The sequence below is a fragment of the Musca vetustissima genome, unplaced genomic scaffold (assembly GCF_032173495.1).
Source record: "Musca vetustissima isolate MV318-11 ecotype Yass unplaced genomic scaffold, APGP_CSIRO_Mvet_v1 utg13007, whole genome shotgun sequence".
Lineage (NCBI taxonomy): Eukaryota > Metazoa > Arthropoda > Insecta > Diptera > Muscidae > Musca > Musca vetustissima.
The window spans coordinates 76,922-99,336 of NW_026881886.1; the positions used below are offsets into that span (position 1 = coordinate 76,922).

A 22,415-nucleotide genomic window follows, 5' to 3' on the forward strand; every position below is an offset into this window, starting at 1 on the left:
GCAACAGGGTTGTAAATTCTGGTATTTTTAATATGAAGTCTTATAAAAACAAAACATATCTTCACAATCAAAAAGAGCCGGGAAGAAATTTAAAAACGTTCCTTACAACATTTACTAAATTATTCCCTTAATTATATTAAATTTTATAAAATGTCTTTTCAAAATCCACACAAGTACCTAGTTTTGCAAACATGCAAAAAATTTGTTCCCATTTTTTACATCTTTACCCCACACACATAACATGGTATGAGAATGTATTTGTAATAAAAAATTATACAATGACAAGAGAAATTAACAACGAAAAAAAATTGATGTTATGTTGCAAATTTTGTTCTCAACGTCTAGAACAAGAGCATAATTTCTACGTAATTTCCATGGCACATGTTATTGGCATTTTTGCAATGGCCAGCACAGATTCCACGTCCTGGAAGCAAAGGCTTTACGAAATAAACGCAAAGCAATCTGACAGTGAAATGAGGCTCTTTATATACTGCGATTGGGATTTTATTTGAAGCACACACTCACACAGATAGCACATACCACAATGGCGGATGTATTGGTGTGAGTGTGCGTAGGTACTTCGGGGGCCTACATGTAGGCCTTTTTCAAAAAATAAGAAGTAACTATTTTTAAATAAAAAAAGATAATTTAAATTAATTGTTAATTTTTTACAGATGCTGGAGCAGTTCAATAAAATTTCGATTAAAATAGGAAAGGACCTTTGGGAGTCCTTCAATACCGAACGAGGATTCAGACAAGGTGACAGTTTGTCGTGTGACCTGTTTAACATCCTGCAGGAAAAGGTCATACGAGATGCAAATGTGAACAAAAATGGCATTCTGTACACCAAACAGCATATGTTACTTGTCCACGCCGACGACATCGATATATTGGATCAAACATTGCGAGCGGGAACAGCCACCTTTGAACGAATTGGAAAGGAATCGGCCAATGTGGGACTGGCAGTAAATGGCGAAAAGACCAACACGCAAAACGTCCAGTAGAGTCGGACCAACTGTGAAACTTTAAACCTACAGCTTCAAAGTAGTGAACGATTTTATATATCTCGGTACAGCCATAAACAAAATTAATAACATCAGCCTTGAAATGCGGAAAGCAACTCAAAAGCAAGGCCACCTCCCACCAGACCAAACGCATACTCTACATGACGCTTATAGTACCCGTGTTGTTGTATGAATCTGAAGCATGGGTATTTGCGCTAGCTGATAAGGCTGTTCTTGGAGGGTTTGAGAGTAAAATTCTCCGAAAGATCGATGGACCGAAACTGTGTCGACGGTGAATGTCGTCGTCGAATTAGCCGTGAGCTATTTATTCTCGGACATCGACATAGTCAGGATTCCCCCACTCAAAAGGCATATAAATGTGTTTGTTCCTTGCTGAAGGAGAAGGCCACGAATCCGATGGAAAAATCAAGTAGAATACAACATCTCGGAACATGGTCATTCAAAATGAATGACATGCGCACAAGACCGACGAGCTAGGAAATCTTTTTTAAGCTAGGCTTAGGGAACAACTGTTCTGTCACATATCGTGCTTTAAAAGACAGTTTACATAATAGTACTACTACGGTATGATAAAGAAAATTGACGTATTTAGTAATGGAAGAGACCTTTAAGGCCTTCTAGGTACGAAGGTGAGATTGGACCATATTGTTGTAAACACGAACTATTAATAAGGTCAACAAACTAGAGAAATTCAGCTGTTTTTTCCGAAGTCTAATGTCAAAATTTTTGACTTTATTTTCATTTTTCAAGTCAATTCACAATAATGCATTTCGACAGCAAACTAGAGGCATCTTAATAAGCCTTGGGCACAACCAAGATCTATTAATAAGGTCATCCATCCAGGGAACGTCAGCTTTTTTTCTAAAATCTAATGTCAAAAATTTTGACTTTATTTACGTTTTCATAACTGAAGTAAATTCACAATAATGGACATTGACAGCAAACTTGAGCGGCAGCTGATATCCAACTGGTCTCCCTGGATGACCTTATTAATTGACCATGTCATAACCACACGGTTGCTCAAATGAGGTATTAATTTTTTTCGACAACAGCTGATTCCACTGGAACCGCTGCTGCTGCAAGCTGTCCCTCATTGATATTTAGATTAAAATTTATTAATTAAAATATAAATTAAATCCATTAATTTTCTATGCAATGTTGGCTCCAACGCGTTTAGTTACGCCAGCTCTGTTGAGACAACCAATTTTGGTGAGGGTTGGTAAGTTTTCAACAAAAATAAGTGATTACAAAACTGTTCGGCTAAATGTCGGCCCCATTCTTTCATTTTTTTGCAGTCACGTTCTCTACAAAAGCAGCACCCAAAGAAAAGGAACAATATAACAAACAAACGACAAATGTGGCGCCCACAACATATCGTTTTATTTATCCCGAATTTTTACCCGATCCCAAGGTGGAGTGGCGTAATCCCATAAGGGAAAAATTGGAACGTATGGACATGATTGATCGCCGTTCACAAATTGAAATTCCAGAATTTTATGTCGGCTCTGTATTGGCGGTGACAAGTTCCGACCCTCATGCTGCCGGCAAGGTTAGCCGGTTTGTGGGTAGGTATTCCACTTCATGCAACAGATGGTGATTGAAATTGTTACAAGTTGTTGTTGTTTCTTTGTAAAGGCATTTGCATTCAACGTGAACGTTGCGGCTTGCGTGCCCGCTTCATTTTACGCAATATTGTCGACGAACAAGGCGTTGAGGTCCTCTATGAAATGTACGATCCAACCATACAAAAAATCGAAGTTCTTCGCTTAGAAAAACGTTTAGATGATCATTTGTTGTATTTACGTGATGCCCTACCCGAATATAGTACATTCGATCCGAATATGGAACCTGAAGTTATGGAAGATGGTGCCGCGGTCCCAGTTAATGATGTCCAGGTTCGCTTACGACCACGTCCCTGGTTGGAACGTTGGGAAAGACAAAATCTAAAGGGTGTTGCCAATATTGATGAATACCTTACGGATAAGAGAAGACGTACCGCGAAGGAACACGAAAAGCCATGGGAGAAATATGATCTAATGAAACAGTATCGTTCGACTATTCCCGAAGAGGAACAAAAGGAAATATATGCTGAAGTCTATTCGCAGTTGCATCAAATGGAACTGCAGCGTAAGCGAAATAAACGCAAGAGATCTTTTGTTAAGCCAACCAAATTGGCTTAGGTAGATATTACAAAAGTAATTACAGCGAGCGCGAGGAGTGGGAATAAATTTGTTGAACAATATTTGTTATAAAATGGATGTAATAATGTTAATCAAAATAAAAAGAAGCATTGTGAAGCTTATAAGCACGTATGTCCTGATTACAACGAAATATTTTATTCTTATTGCGGAATTCCATACTTCCTCGAGTTTTGGGCCTCCAAAGTTCCGCTGAGACCCCTTGAATTTTCCCAACACAATTTTAAATTACCTAAGGCAATATGGGTCGCAATTAGAAGCGGTTAAAGTCCTGCTTATAAAACAAAATTCCATTGAGACCTTTACATAGACTTCCTCCTATGGAGAGATACCAACAGTATATCATTCGGTCAGAGTTTTAAGACTCTAACCAAATTCTGAAACTATGATCAAAAGTAAAATCGCTCATCTATTTGTAGAAGACCTCTCGAAAGAGGCTTCTATATGTAGATAATCTCTTGAAAGAGACCTATTGAGGAGCCTTTTATTCATAGAATACCCCCCGAAAAAGGATTCAATGTATATGTCTCTTAAAGAGGAATTTGTTAATAGAAGTTTATATTTATAGCAGGTCTCCTGAAGGTGGTATCATATATTTGTAGAAGTCCTCTAGAGAAACGTTTATAAAAGTCTTCCAGGAGGATGCTCATTTTTAGAAGACAGCTTGAGTCTGATCTGACAATGCCGATGTCCGAGAATATTCATCGTCAACGCAAATCGGCCCATAGATCTTTAGGATACATTTTTTCTTAACCCTTCAAGAGCTGCCCCATCTGCTTGTGCTAGTACCCAAGCTTCAGATCCATATAACAGCACGGGTTGTATCAGCGTATTGTAGAGTGTGAGTTTGGTCTGGAGGGAAGTGGCTTACTTAGGCCAAAGTAGTAAGTCTATCTTTCTTCGAATTTCAAAACTGATGTAATTAGTTTTATTTATGGCAGTTCCAAGGTATATTTAATCTTTGACTACCTCGAAGCTGTAATTTTCAAGTTCCACAGTTGATCCGAATCTCCTTGCGCGTTGATGCCAGACCCACTTTTGCATACGCCTTCTCAATTCGTTCAAAGGTGCCTGTTACCGCTCGCAATGTTCGACCCACTAAGGACCACTAAGAGTGTTACCCTTTATGGAGGAATCTTTAAACTTTAAAATTTTTAGAGAATAAAATAGCTTACGAAATATTGTTTATATTACAATTGTGTGTGTTATTTTCTTAGGTTTTGTTTTTAAAAATCTATATTCTTTTTTATGTTAAATCTAATACACACGGTATTTATAGAAGTCTATGAAGGCTACGGTTACATTCCAACTAATGATTAATGTTATTAAATATAACAAAAAGATAATGGGCAGAGGAATGAGAATTAGACGGGTGTTCTTCAAGTGGGGAATACCTAGATCAAAGAAGAAGAAGATAAATAAGTGATTAGTTATCAATCAATAATAATAATATTCCATTTTGTTTTTCACTTACAATTATAACCCAAAAATGTAATATAAACATAATAACTTAAGGCCAACAGCCAAAAAGTATTTCCCAAGAAAGTCGATATGAACCATGGCTTGCTTATTAGCCAATTGTAAAAGAACAACTGGATGAAATGTAACAACATCAAGGGTGGAAAGAAGGCATTCAAATGGACATCGAATGAATAGCCCCATTCCACATCGGGTTCAATGCTGCTGGTGCGTAAATAACGATTTGTAAACAACCACAGGGAAGTGGCAACAATGATGCCGGCAAATATGCAATCAACAAAGACCACATAGAATATAAATGATATACTCTGCCACACGTTTAGGCCCAAGACCCAGGCGAAGCCCAATGATGTAACTGGAAGACACAAAGCAAGAGGATATTATTGTCAAATTAAAAAACCCATTAAAATACGATACTACTTACCACACAGACACACAAGAAATAAAACTAAAAATGCCGGATCATCTCGGGCAAATTGGGATTTTGTCTCTGCAAAATACAAAACAACAACATTGATAGTCAATATACCCCCTATCTAGTTCAATGTTGTTACTACTTACGTTTCCTATAATTAAAATTCCTATAGACCTTTTGTGGCGCTATAAACAAGTAGATCATTTGCCATAGGGCAAATTCAAAATCCATTTGATTGAATTTCAATAGACGTCTCAGATATTTGTAACTTTTTGTTGTGGCCGATAGGCAATTCTTCTTATAGTTGGCCGGTGGTGGCAACGGCGATTGACCCCTTGAGGCCACATAGCTCGATACCACTGACGGTGTGGGCGATGTCGATTGTTTCATTATTGGGGAGGGGAATTTAATTTTTCTCTGTGTATTTTCCTTTCCTTTTCGTTTATTTTTATTTACATACAAACTTAACACAATAAATTATTAAACAGCTTAGCTTATTTTTTGCATTTTATTGTTTATTTTCTTATTTCGTCGTCGTTGGATTTTTCTATGAAGAAAAAAATCTTTTTGTTATTGCTTTTGACAGTTCTGACACATCATTCATTCAACGAGAGATGGTAAACAACCGATGGCACAATTGACAAATAATTTTGTTTAGAATATCGATAGTTGATGCTATCGATGGTATTGCTTTATTTTGTAGAGCCGTTATTACAGGACTCTATATAATTATTGGTGAGGTTTTTCCTCAGAGATGGGAGGGTGAGGTCAGGGTGCAAAAATTCAAAAATTAAAAGTCAAGCTTTGTTAGAAAAAAAGGACGGAGTGTCGAAGTTGGGCAGAAACATATTTTCAGAAAAAATAAGAAAGAACAAGATAAACATGAGCGGGAGCAAATCGACATGTACAGGAGTTCGAATGAGGCTTTGCTAATGGCACATCCTCCAGTAGAGATGAAGCCTATTCAATGATATTATTGGACCATACCAATGCGGCTTCAGACCATTGACTAGACTTTCCCACTGCAATAAATCCTGGAAAAGACACACAAAAACGCATAGACAAATTTCACCCATTCATCGACGAATGAACCATGAGCTTTACCATATATTCTCGGATACCGATATAGTCAGACGTATCGAGCTGCAGCGTATACTTTGGCAAGGTCATGTTGTGAAAATTAATTAAGATGCCACACAGAAGGGGAAGATGTTTACACAGAAGAGGAAGGCCATGAATCCGATGGAAAGATCAAATAGAAGACAATATCTCGGAAATTGAATGAGATGCGCACAAGACCGAAGCTCTTGGAAAATTTTTTTAAGCTTGGCTTATGGAACAAATGTTCTGTCACAAGCCAATAAATCCTAATAAATCCACTCTATTTCACATGTCAATTCCATAGCGTATACGTCACCATGTTTACAAATTCAGTTTTATATTTGACATATCGCTATGAAATCGAGTGGTTTTCATAAATTTATGATAGTTCTATACATATATAGCAAGATCTATTAATAAGGTTATCCAGCTAGCGAAAGTCATTTTTATTCTCAAGTCTAATGTCAAAATTTTGGACTTTGTTTACGGAAGTCAATTTACAATCGTGGATTTTGACAGAAAACTTGAGAGACAACTGATATCCAACAGGTCTCCCTGGGCGACCTTTCATATAGGGAATGAGATAGAGGAACATACCATGATCCAATAATATTTATTGGATCATGAAACGTGCCACACAATTGATTGCTGTCAGCTGATTCAAAATCGATCATTTTCAAATCGATTTTTGTATCTCAAGTAATCGATTTGGATCTTACTGGAATTGTTTATTAATTTTCACCTGTTGTCTTTTTCTTTATTTACATTTAATTTATTTTTTTAAGTGTTTTTTATTTTTTGTTTTATTGCTTGTTTTGTATTTATTTTATTACCATAAAAACAATACGAGAAGAAGCAACAATTGGTAAGAATTTGTGAGATTAGCGATTGTCCACAGATTTGGCAATTAAAGTGCATCTTGTTTTTTCTTGCTTGTATGCATTTCTTCTTTGACGTGTATGGGTGTGTATACGTGTGTGTAAATTTATTGTGGCAAATCGAAAATTGAACGTGCAACAACACCTTCATTTGCATTGTATATGACTCAGTTGTTTGATCTTCCTCGAAAAGATGTCCGCTGCTACAACAAAATCGAGAGTGGTGTCTGCACCTCGGATAAAAACCACGGGATATATTTATGATCTGCCATTGTCAGTTACCCGAGAATTGTGCAATCATTTGGATGGTCTGGGTATATGGAGGCAAGTGGCACAGACGATGAATTTCAGTGAGGCGGATATACAAGTGAGTAGTCACACACAAATACAGGGTTTCGGGTCGGAGGGAGTGTGTATTTGTAATGGAAAACCCCCGCCACTCCTATTATAAAAATATTTTAAGGGGGTTTTTCTAAACAAAATAATCGCCAAATACCTACTATTTTTTTTTTCAGAGTATGGCCAGAAAAATAAAGAGTACCGGTGAATCGCCCACAAATGAATTGCTTAACATCTGGGGTGGCAAATATAATCACAAAATATTGGAACTTTATAAAGTTTTATACAAGTAAGTTTTGGAATTAAAATTAATTATTAATTAGAATTCAATAATTTAACTTATAGACTAAAGACAAAACTAGGTTGTGGATCTTTAGAATTATTGTACCATTAGGTGTTGTTGTAGCAATGATAATTATTTTTCTGTGGAAATCTAATATTGGTCCACTTTTTAGAGTAGTTTCCATATATCGGTAACTCCCGAATTTTGGTGACATTTTTCAATGAAATTGCTTGTAATTTAGTATTTTGTGTTCTTATTGGTTAGCAAATCTTTCTACTAAAAATTATCAATATACCCACATTCCAGAATTTTAGGGAAGTTTGGGCTCGTTTCTTAACCGAATTGCTTGTAATTTGGAACTTTAGCCTCCATATAGCAGTATCTCCCAAAAATCGATATTTTGTGGAGTTTGAGTACGTTTTCCAATCGAAGAGACTGTAAATTGGTATTATGATTTCCCATTGGGTAGAAAATCTTCCTACCAAAAATGAACAATATTGGACCACTTTTTACATTAAGCCCCATATAGCGAAAACTCCAAAATGTCTGTATTTTGGGGAATTTGAGAACGATTTTCAATCATGTTTGCTGTAATTTAGTATTCTGAATTTACATTATCAAATTATCAATCTCCCCATAAGTCAAAGTTTTTAATCGAATTTGCTGTATTTTGTTATTTTGAATTCTCACTGGTTAGAAAAACTCCTCACTGGTTAGAAAAACACTGGTAGAAAATCTCCCTACCAAGAATTATCTGTATTGACCCACTTTTTACGATAGCCCCCATAGAGATCTAAACCTCATTATTCGCTATTTTTTGCCGCGTTTTTAAATCGAATTGGCTGCAATTCGGTATTTTGAACTACTGAGTAGAAAATCTCCCTACAAAAAATTATCAATATTGGTCCACTTTTTACGATAGCCCCCATACAACGTTGCCTTCCGAATTTTCTTGTTTTGGGGAGTTTGGACAAGTTTTTCGAGAAAATTAACTGTAATTTGGTATTTTGAGTTCTCATTGAGTAGAAAATCTCCCTACCAAAAATTATCAATATTGGACGGCTTTTTACGATAGCCCCCATAGAGAGGCAACCCTCATTATTCGCTGTTTTGAGATTATGGCCGCGTTTTATAATGGAATTGGCTGTAATTTGGTATTTTGAATTCTCATTGGGTAGAAAATCTCCCTACCAAAAATTATCAATATTGGTCCACTTTTTATTTTAGGGCCCATCTTACGATACCTCGTTTTGTTTAGTGATTTTTTTTTGCACTTTTTTAACGAATTGGTTTTAATGTGGTTCTGAGTGATTGTCAAATTATCCTAAACTTGCCTTGTTCCATTTTATGTATATATTTTTAATATTATGTTTTTTGTTGTTGTTTTTTTTCAGACTCAAAGCCTTTCAAGGTATGCGTATACTCAAAGATTATGTTCCCCGAGAATTTACCCTTCTAATACCCGAAAGTGAGCCAGCATTTAGTCAAATTTTACCTTCAGAATGCGATGAAGGTAGACCACGAACCAATAATAATAATCATATGGGTTCGAACTCACCATCAAGTGGTATTATATCCTCAACAAATTCCACGATTGTATCTTCCGATAATAATAATACAAGTCATAATAGAAACAATAACAACAATAATCCTTCATGGAGAAGTCGTTCCAATTTACAGCCCGCAAATCACCAGCCACCCCATCAACCAGTCACAGAAAAAATAATCAATAAACACCATGATACGGGTCTACCGGAAATCGATTATAAAGAACTCACAGTGGGTACAAACAATTGGGATGAACGTTATCGTTTGGGTAAGGGCGGTTTTGGCATTGTCTATCGTGGTGTTTGGAAAATGACCGATGTTGCCATCAAGCTAATGACCTATAAAGATTCCGATGGCCAGGAGCAGGCAAAAATTGAATTACAACAAAGTCGTAATGAATTGAATTGTTTGTATCGTTATCGTCACGACAATATCCTGCCAATATATGGTTATTGTATTACCGGGGAGAAGCCATGTTTGGTATATCAGTTGATGAGGCGTGGGGCATTATATGATCACTTGAATACGAATAAATATCCACCGTTGACAATGCAAAAGAGAATTAATATAAGTGCGGGAACGGCTAAGTATGTAAAGAAAAAAGTTGAATTTCCATAAATCGAAGGGAGGCAAATTATAATTCATTCCAATTTTTAATTAATTATAATTATTTTCATAACTCCAAGTCCCCATAAGTCGAAGTTTTTTTCTCGACATTGTGGCGATTGGAGTTATGGAACTTTGACTGTTAATTCCATAATTCTAAGTTCACATAAGTCGAGGTTTTTTTCTTGACATATTGTGGGATTCGAGTTATGGAAGTTCGACTGTTTATTTCATAATTCGAAGTCCCCATAAGCCGAAGTTTTTTTCTCAGCATAATGTGGGATTCGAGTTATGGAAGTTCGGCTGTATAACTATACCGAAATTCTTTATAATGTTTTTTATTTTTTTTTCAACATTCAGAGGCCTATTATTCCTACACACCCTGCTGAAGGATAAATCTCTCATCCATTGTGACATTAAACCGGGTAATATTCTATTGGATCAATGTCTACAACCGAAAATCGGTGATTTTGGTTTGGCCCGTGAGGGTCCCGGTGATGATTCGTATATTACCGTTGATCATGTTTATGGCACGCGCGGCTATTTGCCACCCGAATTTGCCGATTTACGACGACTCAGCAAACACGTCGATACCTTTAGTTTTGGTGTGGTATTATTGGAAATGTTCACCGGTCTGCCATCGGTGGTGGATAATAAGAAATTCCTAAAGGATTACATAAAATTGCAACAAAAAACCAAAACCATCGAGCAGTTAATGGATAAACGTGCCGAGCTGAGTGACGAAGAGAAATTGCTGTGCAGAATTGGCATTGAATGGGGATTGGAATGTATACGGGATGATCCACTGCAAAGACCAAATATGGAAGTTTTAGTTAAGGTATTTAATAGTTATGCAGCTGTGGATTAGTGACCTGGCCCCGTACTGCAATAATCTAACATTTTTCTGTTTTCTTCAATATCCTAAGGGAAAAAATTCCTTATCGTAGTAAAAAATTGCACATTCTTGTAGGTTCTGGAACATACCATAATAGTAGGTTTACATTGTACCTAATGTCGTTTACCCAGTGGTTTTAAATTGTCAATTCCATTGCATATATATGTTAAAAAAATTCTCATAAAATAGGTTAATCCGTTAGAAAGTCGTTTAGGTTGGTTGCTTCTTTTTAAATATTTTTGTATATTTTTTTCCTTGGGAAATTTTGAAATCCATTAAAAAAATGGCATCATTCAAAAAACATTCCGGTGTTTATAATTTTTCTGCATTTGCTAATCATTTCTAATCGTTATATTTTTTTTAATATTTATATAATGCTCTCTCAATGACATTCCTTATTTATACATTTTTTTAATTGACAAATGGTAACATAACCTCACATTATTATATAAGTTTAATAACGGAATTTGTTTAAAACAAATTTATCATATGTGCCTATCTTCAAATCCAATATTAGTTTAAATATATTATGTATTTTATTTATACTTTTATTTTTTTTGAATATTTTTTATAAAAATATATTTTTTTAAATAAATTTTGATCGTTTTCTTTTAAACTATATAGTGGATTAGGATTATTATTATCGGGAAAAAAGGAGAGAGGAGAAACAGGGTTGAGAGTGAAGTTCGGAAATTTTACCAACGAGTTTAACACCACATCGAAGGCTTTGGTGAAGGCACAGCCTCCTGTACAGATGAAGATGGAAACAGGTTGACTGATAAGTAAAGCATGTTGAGGATCTGGAAAGGGCATTTTGAAAAGGTTCTCTGGTATCAAATAGTGGCTGTGAAGAAGATATCCCAGAACCAGTAAGATATGACGGTATAGATTGTAACCACCTAGCCAAGATGAGGTCAGAGTAGCAATTAATCGGCTAAAGAACAATAAAGCAGCAGATGTCGATGAGGTACCAGTCGAACTATTCAAGATCGGTGGTCAGATGCTGGTCGTCAGGTCATGCATCAGCTGATTAGAAAAATTTAGCTAGAGGAATGCATGCTCAACGATTGAATCCTCAGCGTTGACCCATGTCCAAAAAAGGAGGCAAGACGATATGTGCCAACTATAGAGAAATTAGTCTCCTTCCCATCGCATATAAAGAGCTATCCAGCGTGCTGTGTGATCGACTAAAGCCAATGGTCAATGACATTACTGGACCATATCAATGGTCCAGTTCCCGGCAAAAGGCCCACGAAAAACACATCAACACATTCCATCTATTCGCCGGATAAATTTCACTGGCACAAGATCAGCAGTTAAAGTCGGAAAGGAGCTCTCGGAGCCCTTCAATACGGAACGATGATTCAGACAAGGTGACAGTTTGTCGTGTGACCTGTTTAACATCCTGCTGGAAAAGGTCATACGAGATGCAAATGTGTAGAGAAATGTCACTCTGTACACCATCGAACATTGCGAGCGGTAGTCTGTCAAAGTGGGACTGGCAGTAAATGGCGAGAAGACCGAGCTGGCGGTATCAACGAGTAGACTCGGACAAAATGTGGAACTTAATTTTACAGCTTCGATCGATTTTATATACTTCGGTACCACCATAAACAATACTAATAACATGGGCATTGAAATCAGGAGGAGAATAGTGTTGGCCAACAGATGCTACTACGGTGTCTGAGTAACCAATTCAAAAGCACACTCTACAAGACACTGATATTACACGTGTTGTTGTATGGATCTGAAGCATGGACACTTGCGCAAGCAGATGAGATGAGAGAAAAATTCTCCGTAAAATCTATGGTCCGATCTGCGTTGATGCTGATTATCGTCGTCGAATGAACCATGAACATTGACAAAGTCGAACATTGACAAAGTCAGACGGATCGAGCTGCAGCGACTACGTTGGCTAGGCCATGTTGTGAGAATGGATGAGCATGCCCCAGCTCAAAAGGCATATCAAAGCGAGCCTGATCTGATGAAAATATCAAGTAGAAGACAACATCTCGGAAAATGGTCTTTAAAATAGGATGAGATGCGCACAAGACAGACACGCTTGGAAAACTGAATGTTATTTGGTATTTCGCGTTTCCATTGGGTGTCAAAAATTTTAAAGAATTTTGGCTTGTTTTTTGGTATTTCGCGTAATTTGGTATACCGCGTTCTCATTGGGTGTCAAAAATTTTAAAGAATTTTGGCTTGTTTTTCAACCAATTGGTTTTGAATCGGTTCTTATTATGGGTTCACATTTTGGTTGAACCCCTATATAGCGGAACTGCAGATTTTCGGTATTTTGAAAATTACAAAGACAGTTTTAAATTCCTTGTAATTTTGGTAGAGACCTCATTTACAGATACACCTCACATTTTGGTATTTCGATAATTACAGACACGCTTAAAAAAATACATAACATTTTGTTATCTTTAATGAATCTTCAATCAAATTTCGTTGAAAAAAAAAATTCCCCTCAAATTCTCAAAATTAATAATTTCAAATTTATTACCATTTTATTTCCATTATGCAATTTTCTCAATATTATGACCATTTTCCAAATTCCTATACAGATCGGGAAATTTAATAATATCACTATTACTCAATACACCCGCTTTAAAGAGATTGCCATATATCTGAAGAGGAAGGAAAAGAAATGAAAACTGGGAATGATTTCGAAATATTTCACCCACCTCCCTTCCACCCTCCTCCTTACATTCAGACTTACCATTTCCAAAATGTTATTATCCCGCAGCAAATCATTTCTCATTTGCATATAAGCTAAACGTAAACGTTCTTCGCCGGCCGATATAAAACCTGGTGTCCAATGCGCTTGATTTTTTAGCAATGTCAAACGTTGACGTTCCACCAGACGTCGTGGTAATGCCGAACGTCGACGTCGTCTTTCTTCAAATTTGATACATTTACCAGTTAGCAGATCATTTTGTCTGCGTCGTTTCTCCTCCAATTGAAGGCGAAGTTTTTTGGCAACTTCTTCACGTTTTTTACTTGCAGCGGTTTCGGCATAAATCGATGCCTTATTTTGTTGGGTATAGAATTGCGAATAGTAATTAAGTTGTTGTTGATTTTGTGGTGGCATAATGCGTCGAAAATTGCCCAAATGACTTTCCTCCCAGGCAATTTGTTGTGATATGGCACTCAGGGGAGAGGAGAGGTCTTTTGCGGAGTGATCATCATTTTTGGGGCTAGGGAATGGAGTAGGATTTTATTTTAGATATAGAATTAAAAGTTTATGAAAACCTTAAAACTGTCTACAAGATATTTGTCAATATTGGGCTAATCAGGGTAGCGCCCTCTAACGGTATCTTTAATTTTGGAGATTTTGGGCATGTTTTTCAACCAAATTGGCTGTAATTTGATATCTGGGTTCGTATTGAATAGCAAATCACGCTACCAAAAATGATCCATATCCGTCAAAGTTTTGGTTAAGGTCCCGCATAGCGATACCTCTACATTTTGGAGATTTTCGACATGTTTTCCAACCAAATTGGCTAGAATTCGTTTTGGTATAGGCCCCACCTAACGGTCACGAGAAAGTTATGATATCCTCTAAAAATTCTCCAATTCTACAAAAATGTGTAAAAAATTAAAATAACCCTCCTCCTTACCCATTATTTTCGGTTTTTTGTTTCAGCAGACGCTGCTTAACCCGCTTACGATCCTCTCGCATTATCTGCCTTTTATCCGCCAACGCCGTACTCACCAAAGCCAAAGTATCCCTTATCAGCGGCCGCTTTACCTGACGATCAACCATTTCATTGGTGTGAAAACTTGGCGAATGATTAACTTCCAGAATATAGGGGCGAAATTTTGAATCCATTAGTATATCGAAACCCAATATTTCAAAACAAGCCTGAATACGATCGTGGTTGGGAAAACATGCATGATAATTATGTTTCAGTGTGGGCCAGGCACTCAGTATTGTCTTGATAATGATATCATCAATGTTGGACCAAAATTTCTGGACACTATGATTGCGTAACTTCAGCCATGTGTTGATGGAACCAAAGGTACGCTTACTGCCACAATCGTCATTATCACACAGGTCATATTGGGAATTTCGACGATTCACCGAATAGTTGGTTAAATGCATATACAGATTACGATTATTTTCTAGGCTGGGGTGGAGATATTTGCTGGTGGCAAATCGTGCCAAACCTTCGTTGTAGACAAAAATCCGCAACGGGTCAATGGATGTGATCAGAGCATAGACACGTAAATCAAATTTATAGCCATCGATAAGTAGAGGGCGGGAGATGTAGGTTTGGCAGATCATACGCTCACCGGCGTTGATATTTTTCAAATCATTCGTTAACCAAATGCCACGTCCCTGGGCCCCCGAATCGGGTTTTAAAATGAAGGTTTTTATTTTGGAGCTATTGTTGGCATGATTGATGGCCTCACCGTAGCTATAGGAAGAGAAAGGGCATTATTTAGAAATCGATTAGAATCGAAATTTTAGAAAACCTTACTCTGCCGGAAATATCCATGTCTTGGGGAATATCTTATAATCCTTCGGATACAGTTTTAGCATACGATTCAAATTTCTCGACAGCAAATCTTTGCGACAAATTTCCATCATACCGGGAAAATGATTGATTTGCTGGAAACGTTTCATATTTTTGTACAACTCAACACCCGGCAGGGAATCACTCCACATGATATTCCATAATTTAGTATCCTTGGTTAATTTATAGCCCAACGATTTGGCCATGGAACCAATCATCGAATAACGAGAATGATTAATGCAAATGCTGGCCTTGGTGGAGCTGAAAGAAAAAAAAAGACAATGTCACAATTAGACGATTTTTGAAAAAAGACCCAATGAAAAGGAACCACCTACCTTATCGATGGCATCATTTCCTCGCTCTCTCCTGCTTCTTCTTCTTTTGTTTTGTGATCACCAATAATATCACAATTTCCCACATGTTCTGTCACAACACCATTACGTTCACCTATGACATTATCCATAGCCCAAAACAATCCGTCCTGTTGCTTTTCTTGCCGCAACTTTTCTTTGGACATTCGATGCAACATTTGTATCCTTTTAAAAATTTTCGATTTTTTCAAATTCATTATGACGGTGAGACGGGAAATTAAAGAAAATATTTCCAATAATTTGAAAATTTTTATTAAAAAAGATTTTCTATATTTTTTAATTATTTGAGGTTAGGCAGAGTTCAAACACACAACCCAATCCAACCCAATAATATTTTTTTTTTTTTTTTGATATTGGGAATGGCAAATATTTGTTTTTATTTTCATATAGAGGCCAGTAGATTGGGTCTTTAATATACTTGAGGAAATTTCCTACAAAAATGTCTACTACAGCAGATCGATCGGCTATACCCTAGCCTTCGCATAACGGTCCCTCTAATTTTAGAGATTTTGGCCAAGTTTTCCAACCAAATTGGCTGTAATTTGAAATTCTGGATTCGAATTGCGCAGCAAATCACACTACCAAAAATCATCAATATCGGTCAAAGTTTTGGCTAATGACCCGCCTAGGGGTACCTCTAATTTTAGAGATATCGGGGATGTTTTCCAAGCAAATTGGCTGTAATTTGATATTCTAGATTCACATTGCGTAGCAAATCTGCCTACCAAAAATTATCGATATCGGTCGACATTTTGCTAAAGGTCCCGCCTAACGGTCCCCCTAATTTTAGAGATTTTGGCCAAGTTTTCCAACCAAATTGGCTACAATTTGATATTTTGGGATCGCATTGCGTAGCAAATCACACTACCAAAAATTATCAATATCAGTCAAAGTTTTGGTTAAAGTCCCGCCTAACGGTACCTCTAATTTTTGAGATTTTGGCCATGTTTTCCAAACAAATTGGCTACAATTTGATATTCGGGGTTCGCATTGCGTAGAAAAAAAAAACACCCTATCCAAAAATGATCAAAATTGGTCAACGTTTTGGTTGAGGTCCCGCCTAACGGTCCCTCTAATTACAGAGATATTGGGCATGTTTTCCAACCAAATTGGCTGTAATTTGTTATGCTGGATTCGCATTGCCTAGCAAGGCAGCCTACCAAAAATTATCGATATCGGTCGACGTTTTGGTATAGGCTCCGCATAACGGACCCTCTAATTTTTGGGATTTTGGTAATTTTTTCCAACCAAATTGGCTACAATTTGATATTCGCGTAGCAAATCTGCCTACGATATCGGTCAACGTTTTAGTTAAGGTCCGGCATTACGGCCCTCTAACTTTTGAGAGGTTCATTTGATGACCATAATTTCCAATTTTTTTTTTTTTTTTTTTGTGAAATTTGGACCAATTTTTTGGTCGATTTTTTTTAATTTTAATTGAAATAAATAACATTCCAAAGAGATAGAAAAAAATTGTGTTCGCCGATTTTTGATCCATCATTTTTTTTTTGAAATTTGGACCACTAAAAAATTTTTGGCCCAAAATATTTAGTGTGTCTAAAAAAAATTTAAACGAATACGGATTTTTTACCACACAAAAAAAAATGTCCCACTGTGTCTACCGCCAAGAATTGATGAAATGTGAAGATTAATAAAAAGAAAAGGAAACAACCTTTATTTTTACAAATATATTTTTTGTTTAATTCATTTATATGACAAATACTATTATGTATGTGTGTTTTTCTTATTTTTTTTTTTTGTTACTTGAAGTCGTAATTGTTCTGCTTATGTTTTTGTTTGTTTTGTTGTTGTGTGTAATAAAACTTAACCAACCATATATATATTTAAATATATATTCTCATTTTTGTTTGTTTTTTATTTTTTCAATAATAAAATTTAACTATTGTTCTTTTTTTATTTATTATGTTTTTGAGACATATGCAAAGACCAGGAGGATGGGAAAAGAAAAAAAGGGGAAGGGAATTTCTTTTACAGATGACTCTTAAATCACTTGTTTAAAAACAAATTGATTTAAAAAGGGAATAGAATGAAAAATCTCAAATTTGTTTAATTTCCAATTTAGAAAAACCAATTATAAAAATTAATTAAAAAATATCAATATTTTTAGATCATCCCGATTACAAAAATGTTGGTAATTGGAAAATCTGAAAGAGAAAAGAAAAGAATAGTATGGTAGGAGAATTCACATTTCCCAATTTCCAAATTTTTTTTTATAATAAAATGGTTGTTTTCTTCTTTTTCCTTGTTGTTTCTGTATAATGTTTCTATTATATATTGTTGTTGTGATTTAATTTTTTTTGTTGTTGTTTTCTTATTATTGTAATTTCGTTTATTTATTTTTTTTGTAAGTTTTTTTTTTCATTTTAATTTATTACTTAAACATGATATAAATTGTAGTTGTTTTTGTTTTATCCGTCAATTGCTTCTTACATTGTAACTTAAGTTTGTTGATGTTTGTAGTTATTTTTTTTATTGTTTTTCAAAAAAATCTATACAATTTTATATTTTATTTTTTTAATTTTCTTCTGTTTTTTTTCCTAATTTAAGTTAATTATTATAGTAATTATAGTACTTATATATTCATGAATAATGTGTGTGTGTTGTGGTGTTTAATTTCTTCTTCTTCTGATGAGTTTCCTTTAAATATTTATTTTCCTTCCATAGGAGCGGATTAGGGGGTGGTTCGCCGGATTTTCAAAATTTTGACTTTCGGTTGTGGTGCTTAATGGTGGTTAATTGGTTGTTGTTGCTGTTGGTGGTGTTTGTTTTTTTTTTGCTGTTTTGTAGGTGCTTGTTGTAGTTGTTCTTGTATTTTTTCCAGTAATCGTTGTTGTTACAAACTAAGTATTTTCAATACATTAACATTTTTGTTTTTATTTATACTTTTGTTTTTTTGTTCTATATATTCATTAAATTGTTGCTTGTAATATTTTAAATTTTGTTGCTGTTGTTTTTATAATATTTATATATATGTTATATATAAATTAATATTTATACAATCAAGAGGCAGTCCATTCTTAAAAAATGTTATTTGAAATTAATATATTCAGTTGCTTATAGAAGTTTTTTCAGTTTTTTTTTTCTTTTGTATTTATGTGTCTATGTACTGCGCAACAGGGTGGAAAAGAGGAGATTTGTTGTGTTCTTATTTTTGTATTTAATATTTTATTACTTTTTGCTTTAATGTTTTGTTTTCTGTTTTATTTTCGTTATTTATCACTCATTGTCTCTGTTATTTTTATTTATTATTATTATTTATATTTTAATTATTTAAACAACCAACACATTGCATTTTAGTTAAAAATTTTTCGTTGCATTGTCGCCATCATCAAAACAACAACAAATGAAGAAAACAAAATTATAAACGAAGTATGTGAGTGACATCGTATTGATTCGTTTGTTTAACATTTAAATTTGACCATGGGTATGTTTTTGGTTGATAAACACTTGTCACAGCACCATTCAGCGAACACCTCTTTCGTTAGCATTTTAAAGGCGGCCTCCGTCAAACCCACACACGTTCTGCAAGGGGAAAAAAGAAAATTATTAAAATCATTTTTCACACACTCCCCTCCACCCATCCCACTACTCACCTATGGAAAAAGAAATTACAACCCGATTCACAAAATACCGCTTCGTCATTATCATTAACTTCTTTGTGGCACATTCCGCACGGATAGATGGGTGGTGCATTCGGATTTTGCGGATTAAAAACCATTGGCTGTCCGGGGGGATACATTTTGCCAGCACCCATTGTCATTGGTTTGGGCGGACCGCCAGGACCACCCATTGGATTGCCATGACCCATTGGACCGCCGGGGCCCATGGGACCACCGGGACCCATTGGACCGCCAGGACCCATTGGGCCACCCATACCCATAGGACCGCCGTGGCCCATTGGGCCGCCCGGACCCATTGGACCACCCGGACCCATTGGCCCGCCAGGACCCATTGGACCACCCGGACCCATGGGACCACCCGGCCCCATATGGCCGCCACCCATGTGACCCATTGGTCCGCCAAACATACCCGGTGGTCCATTACCACCCATAGGATTGTGATGATGATGTGGTGGCATACCGCCGCCGTGTGGTCCATGCGGACCATGAGGTCCATGCTGATGTGGTCCATTCATGCCGCCGGGACCCATACCTCCCGGTCCCATGCCACCCATATGGGAATTAGGTCCCTGCCCCAAGTGTGGACTACTGCCGGGACCCATGTGGGGACTACCGCCTGGACCCATGTGTGGACTACCGCCAGGACCCATCATGTGATGTGGGCCGCCGCCCATGTGATTTGGTGGCCCTGAACCACCCATGCCCATTGGTGGACCACCTCCGGGACCACCATGCATCATGTGCGGTGATGGCATACCGCTTGGCCCCGGACTGGGACCATGGCCCGTACTCTGATTCATATTCTGTGACATTTGTGGCGGTGCATTCAAGTGTGGCGAAGGTTGTTGTGGTGGCAGCATTTGATTAGGACCGCCGCCGCCGCTGCCTGTGGAACCACCACTTCCCAGTGGCAGATGGGCATGCGGTGACTGTTGTGGCTGTTGCATAGGAACATTAGGATTCATTTGCTGTTGCTGTTGTTGTTGCATTGGACCACCTGGACCCGTATTTGGACCATTGTTGTTGTTGGCATTGTTATTGCTGTTGGGTCCACAACCCAGTGGTGATGTAACAGCACTCGATGGCCCATTGTTATTGTGTGGACTAGCACCGCCCATGTTGGTCATGGAATTATTACCACCAACTGCATTATTACTATTGTTGTTGTTATTATTACTGTTGTTGTTGTTCGAGTTACCCGAATGTGCTGGCGATGCCAAAGGACTACGTCCTGGACCACCTGGCATATTACTATTCACACCACCACCACCCGGACCAGGACTAGGTCCCGGTCGTGCTCCGCTACCGCACATTGTATGATGGGGTGACATTGCAGGAGGCCCGTTACCAGGCGCTGGTGAAGATATAGGCACTGACGTAGACGCTGCTGTAGTCGTCGTTGTCGCTGATGAGGACGCACAGGAAGATGACGGGGTTGATGAGTTCGGCAAGGGTCCATTCGGAGTTATACTGGCAGATGGCGAATGTGGTATACCCAGCCGTAACGCCGCCGGCGAAAGCATTGGATTTTGTTGACTTTGTTGGTTGTTATTGGGATTGTTGCTGTTGTTGTTACCGCCGCCGCTGCTGTTGATTGAATTATTGCCGCCTCCACTGACATTCGAGGCCATACTGTGGGCAGGAGAGATACCACCTTGCTGATTGGGAACCATACCGGAGGGAGGCTGCAGTTGTCCACCGGGCCCAGGACCTGGTCCTGGACCACCGGACATGTGATTTTGTGGCGCAGGTCCATTGCCCAACGGACTGTGCATTGGAGGCGGGCCCATTTGACCGTTGTTCATGTGAGGCGGAGGAAGTTGCGATTGATTTTGCGGGTGTGGTGGGCCTGGCTGAGATGTTGGTGGACCTAATGGACTACCCATTGCTGCACCCATGGGCGAACCCATTGGCATTGAATTCATGGGCGAACACTGTCCCGGGCCGGGTCCTGATCCGCCACCAGGTCCCCCAGGCATGGGAGAACTCATGCCGCGAGGACCATTGGGAACAGGACCGCCCATAGGACTGAGACCACCCATGCCCATGTGGTGCGGTGATATGCTGGGACCACCCATACCTCCCATGGGACTCATGCCACCCATTGAAGCTAAGCTGCCCATAGGACTGCCCATGGGACCGCCGGGTCCCTGTCGTCCGTGACCACCCATGTGCGGCGGCATACCCATCGGCCCACCAGGACCCATTGGATGGCCGGGTCCAGGTCCGCCCATTGGACTGCCCATGCCCATAGGACTCATGCCTCGCATCGGTGGACCGCCCATTGGATGATGTGGATGTGGAGGACCGCCAGGATGATGGGGATGCATATGCGGATGCATGTGTGGTGGCCCATGTGGTCCACCCATGCCCATATGGGGACCTGGCCCGGGGCCGAAATGACCTGGCGGACCACCCATATGGCTCATGGATGACATCGAACTGGACATTGAAGGCGGAGTATCATCAAAAGGATTCGAAGCTACAATTGTATCACCATAGCCACCCATTGGTGGCGGCGGCAACAGATCCTGTGGTGTAGGTGGTGTCTGTGATTGTTGCATTGAACTAGCTGCTGCAGCGGCCGCGGCAGCTGCTGCCGCCACAGCTGCCGCCGAATTGGCATTAGTCTTTCGACGTTTTTTCGGATTACTCGGCGCCGAGATAATATCCGATGGTGGCGGTGGCTTAAAATCAGGCGGACATAATCCACCTGCTGGACCCGGCATACGATATGGCGCCATACCGAGATTGTGGGTCATGTTGTTGGTATTTTTCTTCCGAATGGTGGCAGCTTTTCTTTAAGACGATCGGAGAGAAAAAAATTAAAAATGGCCTGCTGCCGGGAGCAGGCGGTTGAAAATAACGGGGGTTTTAATACTGGAAATATGGATTAGGCAAATCCCAGGATCTGATGTGTGTTTCTTCTCTTCGATGGAAGTACTTCAGAAAGAAATTGATTGATTTTAAAAAGAAATAGTCCAAATCAGGAGTCAATGTCGAGGCATAGTTAAGGACGTTGTTGTTACTGCAAAAGGAAACAATTTTTACATAAATTTTAAATTTTTGTGGGGAGGTGAAGTAATTTCAACAACAAATGGTTACCTTGA

At 38.1% G+C, this 22,415-nt stretch overlaps 5 protein-coding genes across 5 annotated transcripts; 2 read left to right on the forward strand and 3 right to left on the reverse strand.

Annotated features, from left to right (window-relative positions):
- Positions 1-2,180: 2,180 nt before the first annotated feature.
- Positions 2,181-3,205, forward strand: LOC133327937 (large ribosomal subunit protein bL19m). Its single transcript, XM_061536481.1, has 3 exons — positions 2,181-2,244; positions 2,321-2,590; positions 2,661-3,205. Exons 1-3 carry the CDS (start codon positions 2,181-2,183, stop codon positions 3,203-3,205), a joined length of 879 nt encoding a protein of 292 aa, XP_061392465.1.
- Positions 3,206-4,480: 1,275 nt separating this feature from the next.
- On the reverse strand, positions 4,481-5,507 carry LOC133327912 (protein unc-50 homolog). The gene is made up of 4 exons (XM_061536448.1): positions 5,264-5,507; positions 5,127-5,192; positions 4,698-5,057; positions 4,481-4,617 (listed from the first exon to the last, which is right to left on the reverse strand). The coding sequence occupies exons 1-4, from the start codon at positions 5,505-5,507 to the stop codon at positions 4,481-4,483; spliced, it is 807 nt and encodes a 268-aa protein (XP_061392432.1).
- A 1,782-nt stretch (positions 5,508-7,289) lies between these two features.
- LOC133327938 (serine/threonine-protein kinase pelle) lies at positions 7,290-10,740 on the forward strand. Its single transcript, XM_061536482.1, has 4 exons — positions 7,290-7,463; positions 7,612-7,724; positions 9,113-9,853; positions 10,233-10,740. The coding sequence occupies exons 1-4, from the start codon at positions 7,290-7,292 to the stop codon at positions 10,738-10,740; spliced, it is 1,536 nt and encodes a 511-aa protein (XP_061392466.1).
- Positions 10,741-13,289: 2,549 nt separating this feature from the next.
- On the reverse strand, positions 13,290-15,861 carry LOC133327939 (tubulin polyglutamylase TTLL13). Its single transcript, XM_061536483.1, is given in 5 exon segments — positions 13,290-13,400; positions 13,493-13,970; positions 14,382-15,194; positions 15,258-15,554; positions 15,629-15,861. Coding segments are annotated over 5 exon segments (1,932 nt in total).
- Positions 15,862-19,077: 3,216 nt separating this feature from the next.
- Positions 19,078-22,170, reverse strand: LOC133327941 (protein pygopus). Its single transcript, XM_061536484.1, has 2 exons — positions 19,279-22,170; positions 19,078-19,207 (listed from the first exon to the last, which is right to left on the reverse strand). Exons 1-2 carry the CDS (start codon positions 22,065-22,067, stop codon positions 19,087-19,089), a joined length of 2,910 nt encoding a protein of 969 aa, XP_061392468.1. The 5' UTR covers positions 22,068-22,170; the 3' UTR covers positions 19,078-19,086.
- Between the last annotated feature and the right edge of the window lie 245 nt (positions 22,171-22,415).